Source organism: Micropterus salmoides, unplaced genomic scaffold (assembly GCF_014851395.1).
Source record: "Micropterus salmoides isolate LMB-PRFRI ecotype aquatic unplaced genomic scaffold, ASM1485139v1 Ms_hic_scaffold_7, whole genome shotgun sequence".
Taxonomy (NCBI): domain Eukaryota; kingdom Metazoa; phylum Chordata; class Actinopteri; order Centrarchiformes; family Centrarchidae; genus Micropterus; species Micropterus salmoides.
Window position 1 is genome coordinate 18,853,512 of NW_024044459.1, and position 26,349 is coordinate 18,879,860.

Genomic DNA, 26,349 nt, shown 5'->3' on the forward strand with positions numbered 1-26,349 from the left:
TGTTAAGCTAACTTACCTGTAGCCTACTACCGAGACACGAAGGTATCTTGGAAGTTATCGATATAGTGATTTGGTGCATAAATTGACATTAGCAAACGCGTTACTCTAGCTTAGGGATGGCTTATGTTACTGGTGTCATCAGTAAACGGTGTGTTTGTCAGGATTTCTTGCTCTTTTGCCGGGAAGATATTTTACACAAACCACTTTCCTCCACTGAAATTTCTTGTCATTTGCTCAGTAACAGTTACATGAAATGTCTTTTGTGGTAGCAAGCGTGTGTGCTGAATAGTAGTAAAGTAGCTGTACTTACAAGTACTGTGAGAAATTGGTAATTCACTAGAGCATTGTCTTCTAGTAAGATGTTGTAAAATTATACTACAATGCACATCAGAGGGAAATGTAAATTAAGTGAAATCTCAAAGGGTAAATTTCACAAGTTGCTTCTAAAAAATTGTAGCTATGATGCATTGTTGGCAGTCAATCAACCTGTAATATAAAAAAACACATGCCATGTGACTATAATGTTTAGTGTTTGTATATTGGAGTGAAAAAGTCAAGCAGTTATTGTGCACAATCACAAACTGGGCCTAAAAGTCAAAAATTCCCCTGAATGGGTCTTTTTATATGTAGTAGTGCCTAATTATTTGAAGTGAATGAATGAACTATGATGTTTCTACTGTGACTGAAGTAAGTTTTTAAGGATTAAAAGTCAAGAATGTATGTCATTATCATCACTATGTCATCGGTATCAGTTTACATACTTAAATGCAAAAATCGAAATTGTAAAACCAGTAATTATGTGGTATAAACGGGGCCTTAAGTTGGTCAGAAATGGTCATTTTAAACACATCAGTACTTAAGTGTTTGTAGTGCTGCTATTTGACTTGAGAAAAATTTTAAATGCTCTCTTGATGTAGTATATTAGTTTAAAATGCACATATAAACAGCTGGTGAAATAGTTGTATATACTGTACAGCATGTTTACTTTCCTGTAGCTAGTGTGTCCATGTGTAATAGTTTTTATACAAAATATTTCTACACACAACCTAATTTGAGGCAGCTATATACTTTTCGCTTGTACTGATGCTCTTATTTAAACTCTGGAACATACTGCATTGGATAGCAAAAGCTACTGCTTGCTGATTCTGTATGTTGTCAGTGTTATGTGTATATAGTTTACGTGTGTTTGTTGTCAATGTATAAAGCTACCTTTTGAAAGTCAGGGTGAGATACCTTACATGTATAACATCATACTTGGGCAGTAAACTCTGATTCTGGTTCTTAACTAAAAGATCTGAGGACCTTCTACACCACTGTCATTAACACTCATGACTCTTCTTTCCAAATAGCATAAAAGAAGCGGTCATTTTCATCAACGCCATTGATGTGAACAAGTTCTCCAGGCTGATCTCACGCATCATACAAAAGCTTCATCTGAAGGTACAGAGACTGCAAAGTGTTATCCGTGCCAAAGACAAGAGGCTTTTGAGGCTTTCGCAGCAAAGCTGTGGTGCCAGAGAGAGCAGTGCATGCATAATGACTTACTGGAACATCAGTCAGACTTGGCTCAAATGAATGCACACCCCTGCATGGCCCTGTCGATCATTCTGGTTTTTCACCAGACTTAGCTGGCTGTCAAACGCTTTTGTTTAGTTTTATTTTACGACTTGCTAAGAGAAAGTAATATACCTTTGTTTAAAAATAATTTATATTGTAATAGACAGTTTGACATATCATAGCAGCAAAAGGACTAATAAAAATAATAATGACTGTTTTGCATGATTGCTTAATGACACAACTTCCTGTTAGACTTAATTGAGCTATTGTTAATGTTCATTATCAGTTTAACCTGTGTTTTCTGCTCTGACAAACTAAAACTGTCTGTAGCAACAGGTCTATTCACATTGGATAGCTTGTTCTGCTTTATTGTAGTTATTTATTTTTTATCAGGGATTTGTGTCAGCTTTCTTCATCTCAAAATACGTGTCAGTCTAGTTTGCAATGGAAATGTTTTATGTATTTGGTTTGATATTATTATAATTGCATTTTATATTACGTTTGTCATTGCTTTGACACTTGCTGCATTTGCTATCTAAAGTGTTATGTAAGGCACTTAATCACAGTTTAAAAAGTGATTTTCAATCATTTAGTCTAAACATATTAAGTTATGACAGTTGCCCATTATAGGTTAGTAGAGTTTTATCAGAAGAGATTTTTGTATTACTATAAAACTCATTTTATTCATTTCATAATAAAGTCAATAAACGCACAATAGAGACTCTTTTGATGCTGTAACTAAATTTTGAGTATTTCTTACTTGATTATTGACTAAAAGTAATAATTAATTATCCAATAAATGTTTTCGTAAATGTTTTATTGATAGACTAATTGAAAAATAGACAGATGATCTCACCACTAGTGACCCTGTTGTGCTGTGTAGTTTGATTTATAAATTGCATTTCATCAAAAGTATCATCTCTTCCTTGTGAATGCACATACACTATAAGTTCTTAATAGTGAAATCCACCTTAAGCCATTTGATTAAATCGAATTTAAATGGTTCCTCATATGCTGGCCTCTGACACCCATGTAATCTGTTGTAAAACTGCCTTACATTTGTCTTATTAAACGTTGATTATCAATCAGAAAGCAGCTTTTCATTTGTTTTTCAGTTCTTAAAAATGGTGATTTTTCATATCAACACAGCAAATGATTGTGTTCTTCACAGGGAGAGCGGACATTCAGTGAAGAAGAGGAGCAAAAACTTCAGGCTGCTCTCTCACTGGATAAACAGGCTCTGAATCTAGTCCTGGAAACTGTCGCCTTCATACTAGAGCAGGTGAGGTGTGGTCATCTGACATTATTATAAGGACTATACCTGGTTTTTGTTTATTATGTGATTGAAATGCTCATTTGGATATGGAGGAGAATAAATGATGACTATGGCCCACATAGATGCTGTATGTTGTTTAAATGCAATAAATTTCTGTCCATTTTATATTTACCTCCTGGGGTTGTTATTATTACCTGCAGTAACTATGCAGGTGCTTCCTAGAGACAATTCATGGTGACAGGGGATACAGTTTACAATTGTGAGCATCACTTTGACTGGCATGCACATGAAAAGAGACTCATTAACACAGTTGGTTGAAATTGCATATTTTCAATATCTCAGTATGTGGAGAAACCTGATAAGAGCCTCATTCTAAAGAAAGTAAGAAATATAAAAACTGGCATAGAGTCTGTAGCTTTTATGTGGCATTGTGAGCCTATTTCACCAGTGGGGGTCAGTGTTGTGTTGTGAATTACTGTACTGTGGCAATGTTGAGCGTTTGAGGTGAATAGGACTATAAGAGTGATATGTTACACCAGTAAAACATGATCAATGGTAGCATACAGTTACTACCCGATTCTCCTCTCCTCTGCAGGCAGTGTATCATAATGTAAAGCCGGCCTCTCTGCAGCAACAGCTGGAGGCGGTTCAACTAAATCCAGACAAGGCTGAGATGTTCTCTCAAACCTGGGCCACTGCTGGACCTGAGCTGGTGGAGAGACTAAAGCACAATATCTTTGCCCCTAAGAAGGTAAGGCTGATACACAGAATTATTTTACGCCTACCATGACACAAATTTAAACTAAACCTGCCATGTCTCTCGACCCAACTGTAATATTAATCCACTCCCACACACTGATTAATTACAGGCTACTTTTCACACTATGTTATCCCTTTACACTCACAGCTTCGTCAGATGTTATAGTCACTTGATACTTAATTGAGTCTCAACATCGGACATATTCATATCCAGACCTGTTTTTGTGTGAATTCATTCCAGCTGTTTGGATTAAAAAGAGTTATCTCGCAGCTCACTCAAGTTGTCACATTAATGTTCCTGTCTATCACATGATTAGGCAGTGACACTTCAAACTGCATAGCCTTCAAAGTCAAGGGAATTAAGATGTAACGCAGAATAAATAAGCAGCATGTATGCATCAGGCACATTATGCCGGAGCTGTCGCTGCTGTCATACATTAAGAGATCTCACCTGCCTTAGTCTCACAACTCATCTTTCTCTCCCCCACAAATTTGTTGCCGCCAGCTGAAGGCCATGAGAACCATTGATCCTTGTGACGACCTCTGCTATTGCTTTAAATTTGGGCAATAGTCAAGTCACACAAGAGGCTGGATATAACTGACATGTATATGTTTCCTCATCCACTTTTTCTTTTGAATATAAAGCAGCGTTTTGTGTTTAGACTTTTCTCTTCTACAGGCTTTACACCTTTTCCATTCAAGAATCCAGTAAAACGCACTAATTGCCACCTTGTCGTTCCTCATATCAGCTGAAATGATATGTCATAAAATTCTCACCCATTGATTAATGTGTAAACACATGCAGGGGTTGATTAACCAAGGGGTGAACTATGAAGAGAAATGAGTGTTAATACTGGTGACAATTGCATGTTTAATGATCCACAAAAAGAAACCAAGATTTACAAATGTGACTTATGATTTGTGAGTAATTTATGGTGTACACAACACATATTACAACCTGCAAAGTTTGAAACCAGTTTGAAGAAATGCAAAACAATTTTACAAATAAAATAATACAACCAGACAAATACAACCAACAAATGTCAGCATTCTACTCACATATTTCTAAATCTAAATTCTTTAATCCCGAAAGTATTGAGACTCTTTCCCAGCCTCCGATCCACAAATGCATGTTCCGTTTAAGTGCTGGTGGAAGACTCGGACGTCTGGCTTTGATGCACATTAATGCGTCAACAGTATTAGTAGACTAACTTCTGTCTGTAGTAATCGTTGTTGAGATGCATTGCTCATTTGAATTTCTTTACTCGGCTGGATTTGACAGCATATCCCAGTTAGATGTCTGATTGGCCTGCCCAGTTGCTGTCTTAATTAACACTGTTGTTTACAGGTAGTTTTCTTCGTCTCCGCTCAACAGTGATGATTCCTTTGATTACCAGCTTTCATTTTAAAATGAGTGAAATTTCTAATTGTTTTGTTACATTGTTACATACACATATTGGTTGAATTTATTTTATTGATTTGTTTCTTTAAATTGATAAACTTGCATACACTGAAAGTAAAATAAGTAACACATCATAGGGTTGTGATGTTTATTCATGCTAGTGTGAATGTTGGTCCAGTCATGAATAATGTGGCCCAGGCCGTCCCCACCTCGCACTTGTCCTCGGATGCTGAGCATCCAGACCCAATAAGTCACAAATGGTTTATTATTATGGCCTCTCTCTGCATCATAAAACACTTAACTGCTCTGCCTTGACTCAGTGCTGCTAATCTATCACACTGCTACAGTTCACTGAGACTGAGAATAACAGTCTGACAACCTGCAGCTTGGAAAGCAAGGGAACTTAAATTTTGAGGAGATTAAGCAAATTTTACAATAGTAAATCCTAATGTCTGTGATGTGACTTCTAGTAACACTATTGCCTATAGGACATCTGGTCGCTAAATGGTCAGTAAACCAGCCATTATTAACTTGTGCTCGCTCATTTTCAGCTAAAGAAATCATAAAAAAACTATTATGAAGTCTAATCTTCATAAAATAGGAACACGAAAGTGAGAAACTTATCATAAATAAGCAGCAATATTTTACGACAACAGGTAAAAAAAATCTGAGCTTCAAAAATTAGTCAATTAATCAATTAGTGCACTGAAGGAAAATGAATCAGCAGCTATTACGCTCGATAAATTGTTAAAATGTTTCAAGCTAAAATTCCAAATGGTTCCAAGTTGTCAAAGGTGGGACTTGGCTGCTTTTCTTGGTCTTTCATTTTAGTGAATTAAATATTTTTGGGTTTCGGACTGTTGATGACATTTGATGACATCACCATGTACCGTCTAGGATAAATTTGATGTTTTATAGACCTTACAATTAATCGATAATGAAGAGAATTGTTAGTTGCAACCTGAGAAAAAATACAACATAAAGTCTCTTAAGTTACTGAGGAAAGGTCTGAAAGTTAAAATTATTTTGAACAGTTTGCTTGGCATTTTTTCTATTTGTAAGTTTTCATTTATGATAATTATATTATAAAAAGGTTGAGTAATGTAGCATCTATCGAAATCAAAGTGATGATAAAGTGCTTTGTGTATACTCATAACAGTTTAAAATAGCACTGTAGCAGCAGGACAGAGGGTCAGTGACCTCCTAAGGGGAGAGCAGTGATTGGTGGTTATGTAGGGACTGAACCCTTCTATAGAATTTGACCTCTGACCCCTTGTTTTGTTACCTCAGAGTAGTACTGTACCCTTCTATGGGTTGGAGCTTTATTTTGCAGACTCAAACCCCTCTATGGTACCTAACAGATACTTAATCATATCCTATATAAGCTATGTTTGATGTACAGAGAGACAGAGTGGCCATCGGGCTGGGTCACTCTCCAAGCTGCTGCAGAGCTTGTAATTGATGCTGAACTCCTTGATGTAATAAACTTTTATGATCAAGAACAGTGTCAAGCGGATTTCTTCTCAACACATCATCGCAGCATTATTGTTCGGACACCACAATATTAAACAACAAGATTAATCAGGTGAACAGTGATTATTATGTAAAGATCGATTAAGTAGTGAAAACATATTAAGGACAGAGGACTAATAAAATATCATTATACACAAAAGTACGTATTTCTTTCTGCTTCCCTTGTTATTTTTTTGGGGCAAAGTGCCACCTTAGTGTCTTTTAAAATGTGTCTAGGGTATTTATTAAGTTGAACTGTGAGGCTTTATTAAAAATACATTAATATTAAAGAAAACTGGCTCTATTTGTGTGTTTCAGCTAGAGTATGTCGGCTGGCAGTTAAACCTGCAGATGGCCCAGTCCAGCCAAGCCAGACTGCAGTCTCCCAGTGCTGTCCTCCAATTGGGGCTCCGCAATGAAGACTCTGAGGTGTGAATCCATACACACACACACACACACATGCACATACTGTACAGTGTGCATACATACACAGTGTACACAACACATAATTTTTCTTACTCTTTATTGTAAACACGTTAACTGCTAAAAAAAAACCTTACTATCCACTGGATTCAGAGAACTGTTCTGTGTTTATGCCAAATGAGAAGCATCTCCAATCTGTCCCTCTTTCTTTGCTAATAGATGGTAATCCCACTGGTGTCTGTCTTGACCCAGAGGCAGCCGTACATCTGGCTCCAGAGTAACTGTAGTGTAAAGACCCGAGATCAGGGAGCTTGTTATCTGAAACCCCCAAGGTCTCTTTGTTCTCTTGAGAGACTGACTAGAATTGGACAGCATTCATTCAACTGTATCCATTTATGCACAGTATCCAGGCTTGTTTACAATATGTTTTAGATTTTGTCTCGAGGTCTGCCTTATTGAGGTCAAAGTGATGATTAGTTGGCTTTTTTATATTTTTAATGCTGAAATTTTGCATATAGATATTAGTTTCTTAAAACTAAGTATTACATAAAAGATTTTGGTGAGGCCTGGCCCTACATATTTGTACTTACTGTACTGTAAAATTCGAAGAAACATGATATACATATGGTTTTGATTTAGGTTTTCTACTGTAGCATTTCCCTCTTTCCATTCATTTGTATTCAGTAGAGTTTGTTTGGATCCCAATTCGCTAATGCTAGGTAGTTACTCTAATAACCAAGACCTCATGAGCCTCCCTCACTCATTTCTGTCTTTTCCACTGGGGGAAGGATTGCTCTGTTGCTGTAGCAAAAGGAGGGAGAACTCAAAAGGCAGTTTCTTTTTCACATTAAATGAGTTTCAACCTCACAAGTATTATGCAATTTTATTATTTAGTATTTGAAATATTTCATCTAGACTTGATTCTTCTAACAACCTCAAAAACAAACACATACTTGGTGAGATAACATTAATCAAGTGCTGTTTTGATGTTTTGACAAATACTTGAAATGTATTCTACAGATTGTAAGTGCTACACAGGACTGCTGTTTGTAACATGGATTCTCAAATATTTTAGTTATCGCCTTCAGGCAACTGACTGGTTTCTTTAAAAGCAGTTTTGTCTCAAAATGGTGGGACTGATTATCCCCGAGCCTGGATATTGTTGTTCCAGCTGACTAGTCAAGTGTCTCTCTTGCACGCTGCTTTGTATTCAGTCCCTAGAGAATGCCGGCTCAGTCTTAACGTGGAATTAGGTATGACATATTCAAATTGCTGCTGCCTTAATGTAGGCCTATAGGCGGAAGGTTGAAAAAATATATGTTTTTCTTTATCTTTGTGAATGCGACAGCAATAGGAATTTTCTTTGTTTTGGACTATTTTCTGCGATATTTTCCCTAGGCTAGCAAAAGAGGCATTAATTTATTTAAATCCACTTACACCATTCCGCTTGTGGGAGGAGATAGCTGGGGGACTGAAACAAGGCTGTTTAAAAGTGTGGAGGGATCAATTTCACTGAACATTACTGAGGTGCACATCCCCTGGTGAGCTGCAGGGGGCACTGTTGTCTCACAGATTGGAAAGTATCCCTCAAGGGAAGTAAGGTATCTGAGAGATGGATAGGATACCTCCTTTAACTTTGTATTAAGGCACTTTGAGTGTGCACAGCTTTCTGATTAGAGTTTCCTGACAGTAAGTTTGTTTTCTTCCAAACTCTCTGAGAATTTCTCAGCCCAACTTCTGAAATGTCAAAACACTGCGATGACTGAGAAGTAAATTGGTTGTGAATAGAAATGAAATTCAGCTGCAAGTGTCATACTAATTACAACACAGATTTAAAACACCCTCACTGCTAACTGTATAACAGAGAGGGGAAGGCAAAACTGCTAATAGGGGAAAGGTGACAGAGGTCAGGATAGGGGAGATATAAGGGAGACGGAGAAGAGGTAAAAAAACAAATTTAAAAAAAAGGATACAGGGAGTAAAATAATGAAGATGAAGAGGATAAAGGAAAGAGAAGGAGAAGAAGGCAAGGGTGGCTGTCTGTATATTATTGATTGCTTGGAGCCCAAGTAGAGAGTTAGAGACTCTCCCTTCTGACCAGCCTCCTGCTTCATTAGCACTCCCCCTGAGGAGGAGAAGGAGAAGGACTGCCAGGAAGCTTCATATCTCCTTCACCAAACGATATGTGACATACAGTATATATACAGTACAGTATGAGATGTTAGAGGACATATTTGGAGAAATTAGTGCATTGCTTTTTAGGATATGTAGATTTAATTTTCTGTTTTCATTGAAATATTTATTGTCAGTTGGATTTCTTTCCTCCCCTGCCCCAAAAATGTGTGGACTAAGAACATATACTGAAATTATAGATCAATGTTCCTGCTCCCATGCAGCAGTCAGTGTAGCACCCACCCAGGGGAGCTGGTTTCCCTAAACTGAATTTGTATTGGGTTCAGTGGAAACTGGCTTTTTCCTGTATGAAAACTGTATTGAGGAAGCATTGTAGTACATCTGCCCACAGGTAAATGTCCTCACACCCACCCCTTAATGTTTCATGAGTGAGATCTCTTATGTTTCCTCATAAGAATGGGTGAATATTGCCTCATTCATTGTTGGTATGACATGAGACCTGTTGCATAGCTTGTTTGTTATCCCAAAGGAGAAGCAGCTGAGACAGAAAAAGATGAAGATGAAACAAGCGATCTGTTGTTGGGAAGGGGAAAAAACTTTAGAAAAGAAACAGGATCTGAGAACGGGATAGAAGGATGAGGCTGAGGATGCAGGGGAAGGTGATAGGAAGGACGAAGAAGAGAGGATAGACAGGAGAATGACAACCGAGAGATGGCAGTGAGAGAAGATGAAGAGAAGGATGGGTGATAACAAAGATGAGGAGGAGGAGAGTCGGGGGGGTTTATGCGAATTTTCTTTGCAATTCAATATGGGACAAGAACTATGGAAGTATAGTAATGGAAATAATAGATGTAAGTGTGTTATGGTATTAATGGTGTGTGGAGTTCATCAACTCACAACAAGATCGGCACTTATCTGTATTTTAAAAGGCTTTTTTCTAAGCACGCTATCTAGACAGCAGATAACCAGATTCATTTCTTTTCCAACTGAACAGATCTTGAAATAGAAGCACAGCACCTACTCATTTTTAATTCAGATGTGTGTTGTCTGCCGGGGGTTGGTCTTTGTGGGAAAAAGCTATGCTTGAAGAGAAGCAAGTAAAAATGCCAATAAGTGGCTTTCTGCCCGCTACCTGGTGCATGCATATCTTCTTCTCTTGGCTGCTGGGGTGTAGCACATACACAGCCCTATTGCAAAAAATTGGAAATTGCTGTGTAGTTTATCCCTCGCTTTATATCTGTGCTGCTTATGGCCTCTTGCTGAGGTAAAAGAGACCTCAGAATATGACGCAAAAGGATTATGCAATGATGAAAACCGGGACAAAATTATCGGTTTTGTAGGTTTATATTTTGGTTTGGTTCGGTGGTAAAATTGCCAAGAAACACACACCACAGTTCCCTACAATGGGATTGAACAAACTTGAGTGGTGAAAGCCTGAATGAGTGGATGGCAATTTAAATATTCCCAACTTTATGATTCGGCTGCACAGTCTCTAGCAAGCTAAGAACAAGATTAAAACAAACATTAAATGCTGTATATTATTGAAGTAAGCATTTACTAGTCCGCAACCCTTCACGTTCTTCTTGTGACCCCTCATACTCTACTGTGCTCCTGTATGTGCTACATAAAAAGACTGCTTGGGCTTGGGGCACCATGAACGTATGCATTAAACAGAGCGCTGACTCACTTTCTCTCTCTGTTCCGTCCTTTTGTGTCCCTCTACCACTATCATTTTAGCCCTCTTTTTTCCACAGTATCCATCTTCTTTTTTTATTCATAACATGCAAGTATACACTCTCAAGTCAATTTGATGAGTCTGAAAGTTGAAATCTCTTGCTCCTCGTGGTCTCTCTCTCTCTTTCTGTGTCTCTGTCCTGTGGCATTAGAATGAGCCACTGCTCCACCGACCAAGGGTAACGTGACATTTATAATACAGAACATCCACTTGCAAGGCAGCCACCGCCAATTTCAATATTTATTGTGGACACGCTAGACGGCAAAGGCACAGGGCAAGAGCTAGTGAGCTAATGTAGCCTCTACATTCTGGCTCAGACTTCAAAGGGTATGTTTAGCTGATAGCTTCAGACAGACTTGATGAGAATTGATAAAGCAAAGCTCTTTTGAGTTTCAAACCGCAAAAGGGAAAAATGTTCTAAATGCAGCTTTAAGACAAAATCCCAAACAGATTTTTCTTGTTTCTCATATGGCCCTCGAACATTCAATCAAAATTTGTGTTGAATGACAGCTTTCTCCCCTAATTTACTTGATGGCACACTAAGAGTGGTTGATAATGAACTTGAAAATGATGTAGTGGCATTTTGATTAAAATAATAACTCCTAAGTACTTGTTTCATTCCCTGTCTTATTTTTCACATCCCCTCCATGTGCTGAAATTACTGGTCAATTAGTTGATTAGTTGGTTGACAGAAAATTAATCAACAATAATTTTAGTATTCAGATGATGTTATTTTTGTATTTTAAGTAATTCATTAAGCTAAAATGCTTTCATATTATGATATTTATTTTACATAATGGGCTGATTTACTAAAGGTTTGCGTGAGTGAAAACGTAAGCAAGCTTGATATCACCAGCAAATTAACATGTAAGCTGATCTACTTACAGTGTGCACGATGAATGGCATCTTCCAAAAGTGCAAAGTAGCACCTGTTGTTCATTTACTACTTTTGCCTTAATGAATGAGGATGGAAGAATTTAAAAAGTTGTGTGGTGCTGCGGAGAGCCACCAGCTGCAGTAGTACGTGGATCACATGTAAAATTCATCCAGCCAGAGGGAACGATTACCAACTGTTCAACGCGCGCCGGTCGTAAAAGCGACACAACCCATTGTAGGTATCGCAGATGGAATGGGACATTGGGGTGTACAGGGCCAGAGACAGGAGATTGCAGAGCGACTGGGCACGATGCGGACAGTCGGTGATTGTTCCCTCTGGCTGAAGCACGGTTTGCTGGCATTTCCTTGCGTCTGGGTCATTCCAGCATACTGTAGCTGTTTCTGCTGGGGTTTCCCAAAGCAGTTTTTCAGGTGTGCTGTCCCAAGTACTTAGTGCAATCTTAGGCAGGATGGGCAGGCACATACGATTTCCACATACTCGGGACACACTGAATGAAACAAACCAAGGTCAAGAGATGAATACTCCAATCCTTTACCTGGAGGTCGGAGTTTAAAGGTGAGGGTCAGCACCTCTGTGCTGGTAGAGATACAGTCTTTGGCTCCAGGTTATTTCAGCATTCTCTCAGACAATGATTTCTGACTCAATGGCTTGTGCCGTGGACTTCTGGTTATTATCTAGTCTCCCTCTACTTTTTCAGTCCAAAGGTTTCCTGCATCTTAAGCCTAGTTCACACTACACGATTTTTTGCCCGATTTGTGACTCGGGGAGCTCGGCGACCGTCAGGCTGTGGTTGGGAGTAAATCAGTGGTAGCTACTTTTTCCACCACAAAACAAGTTTCACTCCCCTCCAGCTCTCTCTGTAGCACGGATGATCCCTGCTACCTGCATGTGCTAATTCATACTTTCACCCATATTCTTCGTCTTGATAAATGCTATCTTTATAATGGCAAACAACAACTGTTTCGTCTGTAGGTTCGCACCATTTCACATTTCACATTTCATGTGTGTTTTCTTGACAAAATGTGGTTTGGCCAGCGTCGGGTGACACAGCGACTGTCAGCTCGCGTAGTGGTTGACCTCCTGTCACCGATCAGTCACGTAGTGTGAACGCCACAACGACTCCCGTCACAAGACGGCAAGTTGTGTTGTGTGAACAGCACGGCGATCGGCCGACTCTGAAAGTCGGGCAGTCTGCACGAGGCATTACCTGCACGCAGTTCTTTCTTATATGTCACATGGTACAACCAAACCAGTATACTGAAACACAACACTCTAGTTTGTCAACTACCAATTGCTTGCAGCCCCTTAAAAAGAGAAAATACATTTTTCTTTTCCTCGTTGTTTCTAATGGATATAATGTCAACGCAGTTCAGTATGCTTTCAGTAAAATGTGGGACTTTAATAAAAGCTCCAGCTGTAGCTTGGTTCAAATTTCTAACAGGAGGAGTGTCTATAAGCATCATAGAAGCCCTGCTGCTAATTGTGCTCATTCATACACAAGTGCTTCTGAATTGTCAGAAAGATCATATTTCTGCCAGATCAGACTGTAGCAGCTTCTCTGAGCCTTTCACGTTTGCATTATTCTACCTCAACACATGCACTGCTTCTTTTTCCAGCATGTTCCTTTTTTTATTGATCCCAAAAATAAATGTCATAACGCAACTCTTCCTTTATTTATGCCTCATTCTTGAGCGAATCTTCCATTTGTTTTTTTGACATTTTTGCGTCAAGTTGTCCCCAGTTAGCTCAGAATTGTAAGCCGAGTAGTTCTAGTTGGTGGAAACCTGCTTGTTTTTATCAAAGCATCTGACATGAAAGACTTCTTCTTCTTGTGATTCTAATTTATTTTCTCTGTTCTGGCTTACTGCAGTGGCAGTGCTGTAATCACGGAGGAACGGAAGCTCTTTGTTCAAACACACACACACACACACACATCTTGAGCCCTCCCAGTGAAGGCTGTGACTTTATTTATTAACACGGTGTGATGAGGAGTGCAATTAAACATCTGATTTTGACTCCTGCGAGTAGGTGTTATGATCAGAGGCTCCCAGAACATCCCTCAGTGCCTCACATGTCTCCATCAAACCGGCACCACGAGCAGCAGGCCAAACTCTGAATGCAACTCAAAGCTCCCCTGACAAGTTACGTAAAGCCCGGGCCCTGCCTCCCACATGTCCTTGTCATGTAAACCCAACAAACAACACACCCAGAGTAATTCCAACCTTTTCACTTATCATTTGGGGGATTACATGGCCGGATCAATATATTGGAGAGCTCTGATGTAAATGCTACCACGCTCAAATCCTTCACACCAAGCCACCCACCAGCCAGGAGGGACAAAGGCAGCTTTGTCTCAATCTCTACTTGCCTTGCTCTACATGTCCCAAGATGTTTTGTTGCTTTGTGTGCCCATCTTTTTAAGGGTCTCCCTTTTTCTCTCCATCCCTCTCTGTCTTTTTCTCCATCTCTCCCTCGCCCTCCCCCTTTCCCACTGGTGATTTGTTTTTCTCCTGTGGGATTTGGGATACCATTCAGTGAGGGCGCATTGTTCGGCTCTTATCCATTCCAGAGGATGGGCCCCGGGAGCCAGAATGGGTGACTGTGGGTGCTCCCTTCTCTCCCTCCTCCCTCTCTCTCCCCCTACTCCTCACCACCCCACTCCTTGCTCCTTGCCATGCGATGATGTCATGGCTTTTATTTGCTCCGGGGTTACCCATTGATTCCCTCTCCGTGTTACACACTCTATATCTCCCTCTTCCACCCCCCACTAACCTCCACTCCTGTTTTCCTCAGCTAGTCCCTTTCCCAGATTCTTTTGCGTCTCAAAAGGCGCCTGGGGGATTTGGGGATGTTTGGATGTTGTTTAGCACACCCACGGTACATACTTGACACCCAGATAGGGAAGCCATCAACCCCGCAAATCCAACTGCAACTCCCATTTAAATCTCATTGATTCAACATCCCTCTTTTTCACTCCCACTCCTGTGATCAGCTTTTATTTCTCTCTGGTTATTCAGACTGTTTTGTTTCACACCCAGTTTGAGGAGTAATCATTAATCCCCTGATGTGGTGCCATTTTGCCATAGCCGGTAGCAATGGTAAAAGAGTGCTTAAGACTGAGACTTTCAGATGTGCATGTGTGTGGGTTTTTTCTTCTTCTTCTGCTTTCATTTCTTTTTTTTTTTGAAAGGCTGCTCTGCCTCTTGGCTGAACTATGCTGGGGTGAGAAATCTATTTCAGTTTAAACAAGACTCACTGATTGCAGAAGCACAGAGCCAAATCACATCCATTCATTCCAGTGAAAGTTCGCTGATGGGCACACATGCAGTAATGCATGCTGTTTTTTTTTATTCAAATGCCAAATATTTGTAATAATACCGATATATTATCACATCATGAACAGGTCTGGGTGTTTATTTATGTGGTTTCTGTTTAGATTTTTGTGACATTCATTTGTTTTCAGAATTGTGCTGCATTTCATATTGACAACAGTTGTTTTTGTCTGCTTACATCGTGCTGTGATGGGATTTAATGGAAATGAAAGGATATGAGCTATAGGCCTCTTCCCTCCCTTGCAATAATGATTGTAATGAGTGGGTTGGAGCCTGGCACTGTTGTCAGCTGACATGTGATGATAGGGCACAGAGTGCTTTCTCCGCCTGTATCAACAAATTGTCACCAGTGTCTTACTGAATACCCATCCTCTTTGATGTTACACTGGTGTTTGACAGTTTTGTTGAAAGGTAAAGTATTGCTTTAGAAAACAGGGTCTAGGTTCAGAGCGGCGCATATTGGGTCTACCTGCCATATGAGTATAGGGCTGGGTATTGCTTGAAGTTTTTTGATAGCAATGCAGATGTGATTCCTGAGGTTTAGTAACCTTTCTGTATGTTACACCATGTCTACACAGGCAGTACAGTGAAAGCACCACATTAGCATAGAAGCAGCTTCAGTCATCAGTGTTTACACATGATGCGTTCAGTCACGGCTACAAGTGTGAGATAGCATGAGAAAAGCGGCAAATATTAAACTAACCCTAACCCTTTATTTAATGCCACCCTTTTGTGGCCTACTACTGCTCAGTGAATTTACTTTGTATTTTGGCATGAACTGAACAGCACTGCAAAGAAATGGAAAACATGGAATGGAAAACATCATTGTCTGTTGCAGTATGTTTGTTGATGAACCTATCTTTATGACTGGCTTTGTATTGATTGACGATGAAATGTTTTTGCAAGCTGTACTGTAAACTCTCCCCAACTTTTCCTCCCCCCCACCCTCTCACACACACACACACACCCACCCACACACACCCCCAGTCCTGCCCCCTCTCTCTCCTGGTGTATGAGAGCGACAGTGTCTACATACCACGGGGGTACAGGCTTGCTGCCTTGGCAATCTTCTAGCGAGCCTTACAGTTGTGAATAGCAGCCGTTACTTGTCTTGTTCAAGCACTCTCTCTCTTTTACACACACATACACACACACCTACACACACCTTCAAACCCACACAAAGCTCAGTTGCCCATAACCCCCACTTCAACCTTGTGCCAACCTAATACATTAAAATGCATACTGTTTCAAAATGGAGGTCTTGGCTGTAGGGGTTGAGTGCCACTTATTCTAGAACCTGGCACACCCATGGTTAAAGCTCATACTACAAGATGTTGGCTAGCTTCACTTCTTATTTAAGCCACCCCACACACATTTAGAAGATTAAGGTTTGACACAGCTTTTTTAGATGCTTTCTCTGAGTCACATTGGAGTAAGCAGATTCAGAGGTGAATGTGAAGTTTAAAGGTAGAAACCTGAGTTTTGTTTTGTAAAACTCGGGTTTGTTGGTCATTAGCTCAGGCCCAAATGCAAATTGGATACCTCCAATGTTAGGTCACATCGTGCTATGCTACATTCAATACCTTGCCATTACAGCTTTCTCATGGTGGCCGCTCTTCAGTTGGAACATCATTTCCCAGCTCTGTTGGAAAGTACACAGTTTATGGACTTGGCAGTAGAAGCTGGTACATGACATGGCACCTTCCCTCTTTCTTCATATCAGGCAAGGGTAACTTAGTAACTTCCACCACCATAATCATCTTGTTATGGCTCACACACGGCTCGTGTTCCGTGGCTTGTTTATTTTGGCGCAGGAGCTGTGTGTCTCCATTCTCCCTGGCACTGCAGTGTCAAGCTTCCTGATTTAGAGGCTCTTAAACGTGAACATTTATTTGGGTTTTAAAAAAGACCTAATGATAAATTTTAGGAAATATTTGACAATATTAGATCAGTAAATGGGTGAAAATATTGTTAGTTTTTCACTGCAGCTCTTATTGATTGATATAAATGGATTAAATATTTTTACAAAACATGCAACTTATGAATATAAATATCAACGTTTTGAATTATTTCTCTAGAGTGGATAAATTAGAGATTAGAAATTAGACTGGTCTCACATTATAATGTGGACAGGGAAATATTAACTTTTTGAATATGTTGAATATGTCAACTGTTCAGTGACATGGAAAGAGAGGTTTTTTGAAAGACATAGCTCTATTCCTGTCCTTTGTGCTTGTGAAGGCAGTCCAGTGCTGGAATTACGGACTCTGCCACTACCAACACAAACTACTATATAGACAATTATTTACTGAATGGCTATTGCTCAAAATGTTCTGCCCATAAAAAGTATAATAACAGCATTTAAGTTAATGAAAATCTTAATTCTTATGACTAAACAGTCCTGTGGCCGCTGTACGGCACCATTTTGTCTCCATTCTCATTCAACTAACAGAGAAGGCAAGCATTGTTTTAATATTTCAATGTGGACAGCAAACTTTTAGAAGACACGTTTGCCAGTCAGAAACCTGCTTTACATTTTCAGATGTATCCTCATTGGTGTGGGCACAGCCTAAATTCAAGAGTTGAAAGGCTTGAGGGTTGAGCTGAAAGTCTTGTAAACCGTAAGCCTTGGATAAATAGTCAGCAGAGGCAGAGCTCCTTCTGCCCACGGTTAAACTGCCAGCTCTAGTCATTCCAATTCAGGGTTCGGCAGTTTTTAGGTGCTTAATGTGATTTGTCTCCTTTCAGTGTTTGCACCCTCCATCTAGGAAGTGTGGGAGGTGTGAACAAACAATGTGAAAGCACCAGGCTATTTGCAGACATTTCTTTTTTTTTCCAGGTTCAAACAGAATATACTGTACACGTTGCTTTTAATCCTCAAATCAGTATTTCCCTCAGCTTCTCACTATACCTGTGTCTGGTTTTATCAGTTTCTCTATTGGACTGTGCCTCTCTTTGTTCTCCATCTCTTGACTAGTGCTTTTCATCAATGCTTCTAACATCCTGATTGTTGTTCCACATCAAGATATCACTGCAGCCAGGCATCCTGGTGGCCCAATTGTTTTTTGCATTGGCAGCCTTCGCTATGTATCAACCTTTCCAAATGAAACGGGCTCCGCCCTCTAAAGGACCTCGACTGAAAAAAGAACTGAATAATCCACCCACTTTTAAAATAAACTTATTTCACTTAATGTGTATAGTTATGGACACAGGTAGCCATCCCTAAAACCAGGAATTATAAAAACCATCTATTGATTTTAAAAAAAGTGTGACGCAGACTGCAGGTGAGAGAGAGAGAGAGCTCATGTGGACGAGCGAGAGAGAGGGCGCGTGCGAATATGGATGGAAGTGGACGTGACATTGAAACTTTCTTTGACCGTGAAGCCTAATGTTACAGTTCTGTGTTTTATCAGTGAAGTGTATGAACTCCACTGCAGACTGGAGTCTCTGACTAACAGAAAGATCCGCGTTATATAGGCTATGCTCTTCTGTATCATTACTGCGCTGCATTATTTGGAACTATGATGAACGGGTAAAATCTCTCTCATCCAGGCGCTGTCTCTCCCTCTTCATCTCTTGCAGTTCTCATTCATTAGTTCTCGCTGTTGCTGTGTAGCTGCTTTGATATACAGTATCTTGGTGTTCAAGATTGCTGTCTGCTGTAGTGTAAAACATTCTGAAATTGTTGTCATTTACTATTAGAGATGTTATCCTGACCATTTAAATAAACACAAAAAGTATCAATATTGCGCACCATTTAGTATGATGTCATTATATAGACTAGTGGTTCCCAACCTTTTTTCCTTGGCGTCCCCCCTACTTTTATCTAAGAAAAGCTTAGCCCCCCCAACAGCTGACAAAACACGCACACAGAAAAAGATGATGTAATTACTTACTAATAGCAAACAAAATGAGTCAAATGACACCTCCATGGCTCTGTGTAAAACAATGCAAGCGCTTGGTTAGCCTTCACCAACAGTCTCCTGGTGTTTTGTTTCTTGGTATTGTTTAATACTAAGAAAGGGGGTATATTTACAAAATATAGGCCTACAGCTTGCACGAACTTCAGTGTTTTCAACATATACTTTACTTGGGCGGGCCGGACAGGTATAGTTGCACCTGCCAAAGTATATTTGGCAACCCACTTTAGCATTTTGCAGAGAAACGGTGAGGGAGAGGTCATCTGGTATTATGTTAACGGACACGCAGGAAATGTTACATTACGGAGCGACAGTGAACGCACCACTGCAGATGTCACTCACTAACGTTAAGTTTCATTTTCGATCCACATGCAGCGCACTTGAAAACTCAATCACGGGTGAGTTTATTAAACACGGTGACTTTATGAAACGTACTGCTGATGGAGAAAATCAGCACAGACACATACAGGGAGAGAGAGACAGAAAGAGGCGGAGCCAGCCGGCGTGTTTTCCATGAGAGACCAGAGGTGCAAACTAGGTGTGTGTGAGTGTGGGGAGAAGAGCAGAGGAGCAGATTCAAGTAAATAAAAACAAATCTAAGGTGACTTACTGTTAATACAAATAGCCTACTATATACACCGCTATAGAGCCCACCCTCCACCGGCCGCCGCCCGCACAGTCGCACTTGTCTTACTGAGAGCTCAACAGTCCAATGAGCGGGTGTGCCGCGGTTCTGTCTCTCGGATCCGCGACACCAGATCGTGGACTTTTGTGTCGCGATTTTGGTCTCTGTTTCAAAACCATTACAGCCCTACTACTGACCCCAGGTTAGGAACCACTGCTATAGACTGACTATCCCCCAGCACCCAGTACTGTGACTGTCTTATTTACTATGTAGGGGAGACCAGGTGTTAGTTGGCATCCTTTTCACTCTCTATCATATTTCTCTGGCATAATTTATGTTAGAATATTGCAACCCGCAGCAAATGAAATAAACAGTATTTTTTAATGTACACAGGTGTTTTCTAATATTTATTGCAGGGTGAGGCCCCACATTTGCTCTTGAAACTGGCCCCCGCCACTGGGTTTTGGAATGCGTACCGTGCAACCACAACCACCCTGGTTTGGATCTTTGTCACATATTGCCATAGGCGCTGACAACACTGCAAGCATTTATTGTTGTGCTATATACATATAAACCAAGCAGAAGTAGTTGCGTTTACATTTTCTGAAACTCAAAACCTTCTTGTAAACAGAACAGGAACAGCGGCAGTAGATATTGATTCTGAGCTGGAAATGCAGAAGCTTCTGTATGACCAACAAAGACGGTGGGCAACAAATCACACTTTACAGTGTCAGCCTGTAGGTACAGTTTCAGTACATGTCTCTGTGGAGATGTTTTGATGCTGAACCACTTATTAAATGTAATTCTCTTTCTGTTGAGCACATTTACATGTTATTACCTGTGCACTAAAACGCTCCAAACTTTTCCCTCACTCTCCTCCCTTCTGTTGCATTTCCTGTGATTGTTGCTCGGTGTTTGAGTTGAAAAGAGTGAATGAGAGGAGAAACATACTGTGTGTGCAGTTGGTGAGAAAGTTATTTTTGGCTGCTCTAAAGGATGACTCACAGTGACATATGAATAGATAAGAAACGATCCTTCCATCAGTTACGAAAATCCATACCATTTATTTGTGCCGTTTTCTTGCCACCTCTGCAGTCGCTCATCTTTTTTCAACATGACTTCTTTGTACTGCCCCCACCCCCCCGTACATCATCATGAACATATCCCCCATCTGCCTGGCTCATTTGTCTTTGTGATAATTGGAGCAAGCGTCACATTGCTAGCTAAAGCCCATGACAATTTGTGTGTTTAGAGCACCACATATGTCACCTGCTACTAACAATATGTAGCATTTTAATCACAACACATACATGTTCCACCAATAATGGAGGTATTGAAACTGAGGCTCATGGGAGCAGATGTAATGCAGGTCTGTGGAACCGTCACATCTCAGTGCACTGAATAAACAGAAGCAACTGACACATGATGTCAACATTAACATCAACAGCTGTACATTGCATTATTGTAAAAGACCTACCTAACTAGATATAGGTTTAGGGATGCTACTAAGATTTTTTAAATATTTTTTCAGTTAATTGGCTCATTGTTTAGTTCATAAGATGAAAATAGTATGGCCTGTACTTGTAGTCCAGTCGTTTTGACCACTCAAAGCACTTTAACACTACATTAAATTCACTCCATTCATACATTGGCTAAGGTGCTTCTGCCATCAGAAACAGAAATACACATTCATACCTATTCGGGAGCAATTTCAGGTTCAGTATCCTGCCCAAGGATTCTTCGACATGCAGAATGGGGGAGCCGGAGATTGTACCACTGACCTTCTGATAAGTGGAGGGCCGCTTTATCCCCTGAGCCACAGCCATAATAATCCATCACAATTTCCTAGAGCCAAAGGTAACATCAAAGGTGTCTTAAAACTGATTGTTTTCTCTTATAAAGAGTTAAAAGATATTAAATTTACAATGATATGAGACAAAGAAAAAGCAGCAAATCTTCACATTTGGGAAGCACATGTTTGGCATTTTTGCTTGAGAAATTATTTAAAGCGAGACTGTGTAACTTTTGAAAGAAGAAATGGCACAAATCTTCCAACTGCAAATAAATAGTTCAATTCTTAAACAATACAACATACCATTGCTCACATTTATACACTCTGGGGTTTTGCTGCCTTGCTGCTTTTGAAGCCTTATTAGTTGGTTGTTGTTTCCTGCTTGTGGCAGATTGCCAGGTTGTCAGCTCACCAAATGATTATGTCTCTAAAGCACTGAGTCAAAAGAATCTTGGGAAATGAAGGGAAATTTAATGTGCCGTTCATATGTAAGATGTACTTGCGGTCACAGTGGTCGCTTATTAGCAAAAGTTACACAGTCTCACTTTAAGGTGGCTATAATCAATATTTTTATAATTACAATGTATCAAATGACAGTGAAACAGTGTGACAATGGGGAAAGGGATCACTGATAGCGATGATCCTACAGAGAATTATCATCCAAATCTGAAGCTCCCCTTGGCCTTGCAAATTTCGGCTCATGGTTTAGCTTTCTGGCCTGCAACTTTTTGTTTTGTTGTTTTGAGTCTCATTTGTGGCTGTAGCAGGCAGCTGTTTTCAGTGAAGAAGATTCACCAGCTCACTGTACACTACCTGTTCAGCACAAATGGCAGACAGACGCAGTTAGCAACTAGCTTTTGAACATAGTGGAGCATTTAGCTGCAGAAGAGCCAGATATTTCCCTCTGGAGTTGGTACAGACTGAAAAACAGCTAAAAAGAGAGTGAGTATTGGACTTAAATTCACAAGGTGGCCAGAAATGCAATTCCTAATGAATGGTAATGTTGCTCTGTAACTGCTGAGTATGTAAGCAGCTGTTTGCTGCAATCAGTTATTGCAGATTTAAATTATTCATTCATGATACAAATTGTTTTTATTTTATTTCCCCTGGCCAATCAATTAATTAACTAAACATTTCAGCACTACTTTGTAGTTTGAATCACCTTCGTATTAAATCCAGTGTTGGTGCCCTGGAAGACCCTGGAGTTCACTCATATAAAATACCTTTGATTACCGCCCCACCTTATGTTAGAAAGAAATAAAGTACAAACAAAATCACATACTTTAGCCATGAGCGATGAGTATGACTAATTCGACAAACTTCACCCCATGTAGCAGAGAAGACAAACCTCAACCGACAACCACGTATGAATCTTGCATCTTTCCTCTGAGAGCTGGAGTTTCTAAATATTGCATGATTGTCCTCCTAGTGAGTGTGGAGTGATTACAGGTGTCTATCACAACAAAAGAAAAATGGGACGGTGTTGAAAGAGCCTTTGTTTTCAGTGTAGACAGCACACTGAGTCATATTTAAACCTGTTTACATGTCTGCCTGTCTGTTTCCTGATAATGTGGGTCAGAGAAAATCCACCAAGGCGGAGAAAAAAAGAGACAGGGAGAAAATAGTATCCCTTATTCCACATGTGGCTGTCAGCCTGCCTGCCTATCAGTCTGTGTGCTCTTTTCTACTATCACAGTCTTTAATACCTCTTATTAGCTCCAGGTCCTCGCTATCCAGCTATATTTTGTTTGCAGCTTTAGCAACTGTGTCTGTTCCCCTGTAGCATGTCTGATGGGAGCTGAACACTCTGTTCTTTGTTTAGAGCCTGCACTTTGAATTATAGATAGAGGAAGCTGCTGTGATATGTCACTTACTTAGCCTTGACAACACACACACTTGCTAGACTCAATGCAGACACGCACAGCCACACACAAAATTCGAAACTGAGCCAAATTCACTTTCATGGTAGTAGATGAATGCACACACACACATCAGGTGGCATCCGGGGAAACTGTTCTGGCTTTGGTTGTCTTTACTGCTCTTGTCAGATCCAAATTCACTACGCACACACACTCTTGCAGTATAATAATCATATTGTCACATCAGCCTATAGGGAAAAGCATAGGTTATCTTGTTTTGTTCCGTTTTTTATGTTTTTAATCTTAATAACAGAAAAAACTCACACACATTCTCAGCAGGAGGTTTTGACACATATTTTCACAAACTGGGATATGGCCCATTGTACGCTTTGGGATCTGCTGAGATGTTATTTTTGTTCACTGTTCATTCTGTTTCTCTTCTTCCATACTACTTTATTGCTTTCTCTTGTGTGTGGGTGTCTACATGCATGTGCGTGTTGCTGGAAGTTATACAGTACATGTTAGTCCTAAAAGGTTCAGTGTGTAATAATTCTAAGGATCTATTGACAGAAATGCAATACATCTTCTTGTAGAATTCTGGCAGTGTAGACGCTCATCACCACGCTGAATACGTACGCTCGAAGAAGAAGAAGTAATAATAAACAGCAGGGGTCAGCAAATACGTTTTGCATATGAGCAATTATTTTTATCCATTAGATGGTGGGTAAGAATATAAGGCATAATTTTTAGACGAGATGTAACAGTGTTTGGTTAGCTCAGTCGGTAAAGTGCAAGACTCTCACCTAGAAGGTTGTGTGTTTGATCCCACGTCGGGATAATTTCTTCCCCCTTCTGTTACAAACTGATCATGAAGCGACTCTTTCACATGCTCACAATAAAATGTGCAGCAGTGTGTTTGTTCAAGTGTTTGATCCGCATCCATCAACCTATGGACGCTTATTTTAATTTCCCCAGGATCTCCAGACAGAGGACATTTAGGGGAATTTTGGCACAGCTGGTTGCAATTTGCAACCTCACCACTAGATGCCATTCAATTATACAGACTTATAATTATTAAAATAATAATATTGTACCCCCAAGTTGACTGCTAAGATCTGGGAATGTAACGCTAAAGGAAGTCAGACTGGGAAAGAAGAATTAGTGGTCACATGATCTATGTTTTCTTTTGTCTATTTAAAGAAATAGTGAAAGATAAAAGGCATTCAGAATTTCTCAGGGGCCTTGGTGATGTCTTCAGTTGGCTTGTTTAGTCTGATTAACAGTCCAAAACTGTAAGATATTCCATTAGCTGCCATATATAACCAAATAAACAGCAAATACCTGTAGTCACATTTGGCATCATTGCTCCATCATGTTTTACAAAACAATGTCCTGGTTCAGCTTTGACCTATAATTGCTATAGCTGTGTGCACACAGTTTTCCTGTGTAATGATATCTGATTACAGACATTCCACATTTCACACTCATGTTCTTTTTAAAGCATTTTCAATAATGTGCCTAAACCTTTGGCTTGTTCCTGTCTTATCACCTGGCTGACTGTTTCATTGCCCCAACACACTTTATTGAAGCAATGTCCCGGATCAGTTATTAATATTATTAGTCAGCAGCTTTTACTGGTAAAAACTACAAAAATAAGACCCAAATTGCAATAAAGTAGAATTGTCCTTTAAGGAGGATCTGCACTCCTGAATGTTGTCCAGTCTATTGGGAACACGAGGAACACACTCCCACAAAGCCTGAAGTGAGTGAACTTAGACTCAACTCCCCAACTTCATGATGTCGCCAGGTGTCAAATCTGGAGCTTCTCCAAAGATAATAAATGTGTCTGGAAAAGCACCAATTCATTTTCTGGGAATACAGATACATGTTTTGGTTGAGAAGTACCAAAAGCAGCTGGGAGTCCGTAATAGGAAAGTCAATGCTGAGAGCAACTCTAGGCCTCCACAGCTCTGCAAGTTGGACAATTTCTTTATTTCTTTTCTTAATTTGGCATCTGTTTGTAGAGCACGATCACACATATTTATTGGAGCATGGTAGAGTAGTGGAATAACAGATAAATTCTTACATTTAATGATGTTCTTTTTAATGTCTGTGCAAATTGAGTAATGGTAAGTGTTGCTTGCAGTGGCAGCGGTAATATTCTATGGCCATTAGCCGACCATGATCTCCTGCTGCACTGCGACTGTTTTCTAAATGATATAGGAGGAGCGTGGGGAGAACGGAGGAGTAAGCACTTTTGTTATCATCTCCTTGTCAGATCCTCACAACCACAGCCGTCTATTACACTGCTAATAATAGAGGCAGGCTTTATCGCTTGGAGCACTATCGCAGTAGTAAAGAAAGCGAGAATGAAAGAGAGCCTGCTTTGCAATATTGACAAAAATCATATTGTGATTCATTTTTTCCCAGAATATTGTAAAGAAGAAAGGAAACAGACGGGCAGGTAGAGAAAGATGCTGTCCAAAAGCAAGTTGTTAAGAATGTTTGATTGGCACCCTAAGACGGAAACATAGCGTTGAATAAAAGAGTGTGTGTGTGTGTGTGTGTGTGTGTGTGTGTGTGTGTGTGTGTGTGTGTGTGTGTGTGTGTGTGTGTGTGTGTGTGTGTGTGTGTGTGTGTGTGTGTGTGTGTGTGTGTGTGTGTGTGTGTGTGTGTGTGTGTATGTGCCCTCTTTGTAGTGTGTAGCTGAACATGTGTGGGTGGAAATAGTTGGAGCCAGGTTCTCTCCTATATCCAGTAGTGCCAGTCTGCTACAAATAAGACAAAAAAGAGAGATGAGGGCCCCCGTGTATCAAAGCCAGACTCGATCTCCTATACTATCTGGTGTTGCCTCGATGGCAAGGTAGGGCAGATTAGCTGGGTGGTGATGTGAGAGATGGCAACAGATGCATGCACGGAAGGAAGAAAAGGCTCCGTGTTTGTGCTTTCATTTGTTTCTTTAGACATTAGCTGACATTTTGACGTGAAGGAGTCTAATCAAGAGGCTGCTTGTTTAGCTGTGTGAGCAGTTCTTGAAGTTTGGCCTATTTGTGGAACTGGAAAAGTAATTTTGAGGCAACTGAGAGCTCAGTAGCATGGTTTTTTGTTTGTTTGTTTTAGGCTGTG

General features: G+C 40.1%; 1 protein-coding gene across 2 annotated transcripts in view; it reads left to right on the forward strand.

Moving 5' to 3' along the window:
- commd10 (COMM domain containing 10) overlaps positions 1–26,349 on the forward strand; it is a 63,575-nt gene that overhangs the window by 214 nt on the left and 37,012 nt on the right. The window contains exons 2-6 of one of the 2 annotated variants that reach the window (XM_038703917.1): positions 1,350–1,440; positions 2,729–2,839; positions 3,429–3,584; positions 6,825–6,935; positions 7,149–7,796. In XM_038703917.1, coding sequence (XP_038559845.1) covers positions 1,350–1,440; positions 2,729–2,839; positions 3,429–3,584; positions 6,825–6,935; positions 7,149–7,361 — 682 coding nt within the window. In that variant the 3' untranslated portion in view covers positions 7,362–7,796. Of the gene's footprint in view, positions 1–1,349; positions 1,441–2,728; positions 2,840–3,428; positions 3,585–6,824; positions 6,936–7,148; positions 7,797–26,349 lie in introns of those variants that run through there. The other variant, XM_038703918.1, reaches the window with a different exon arrangement.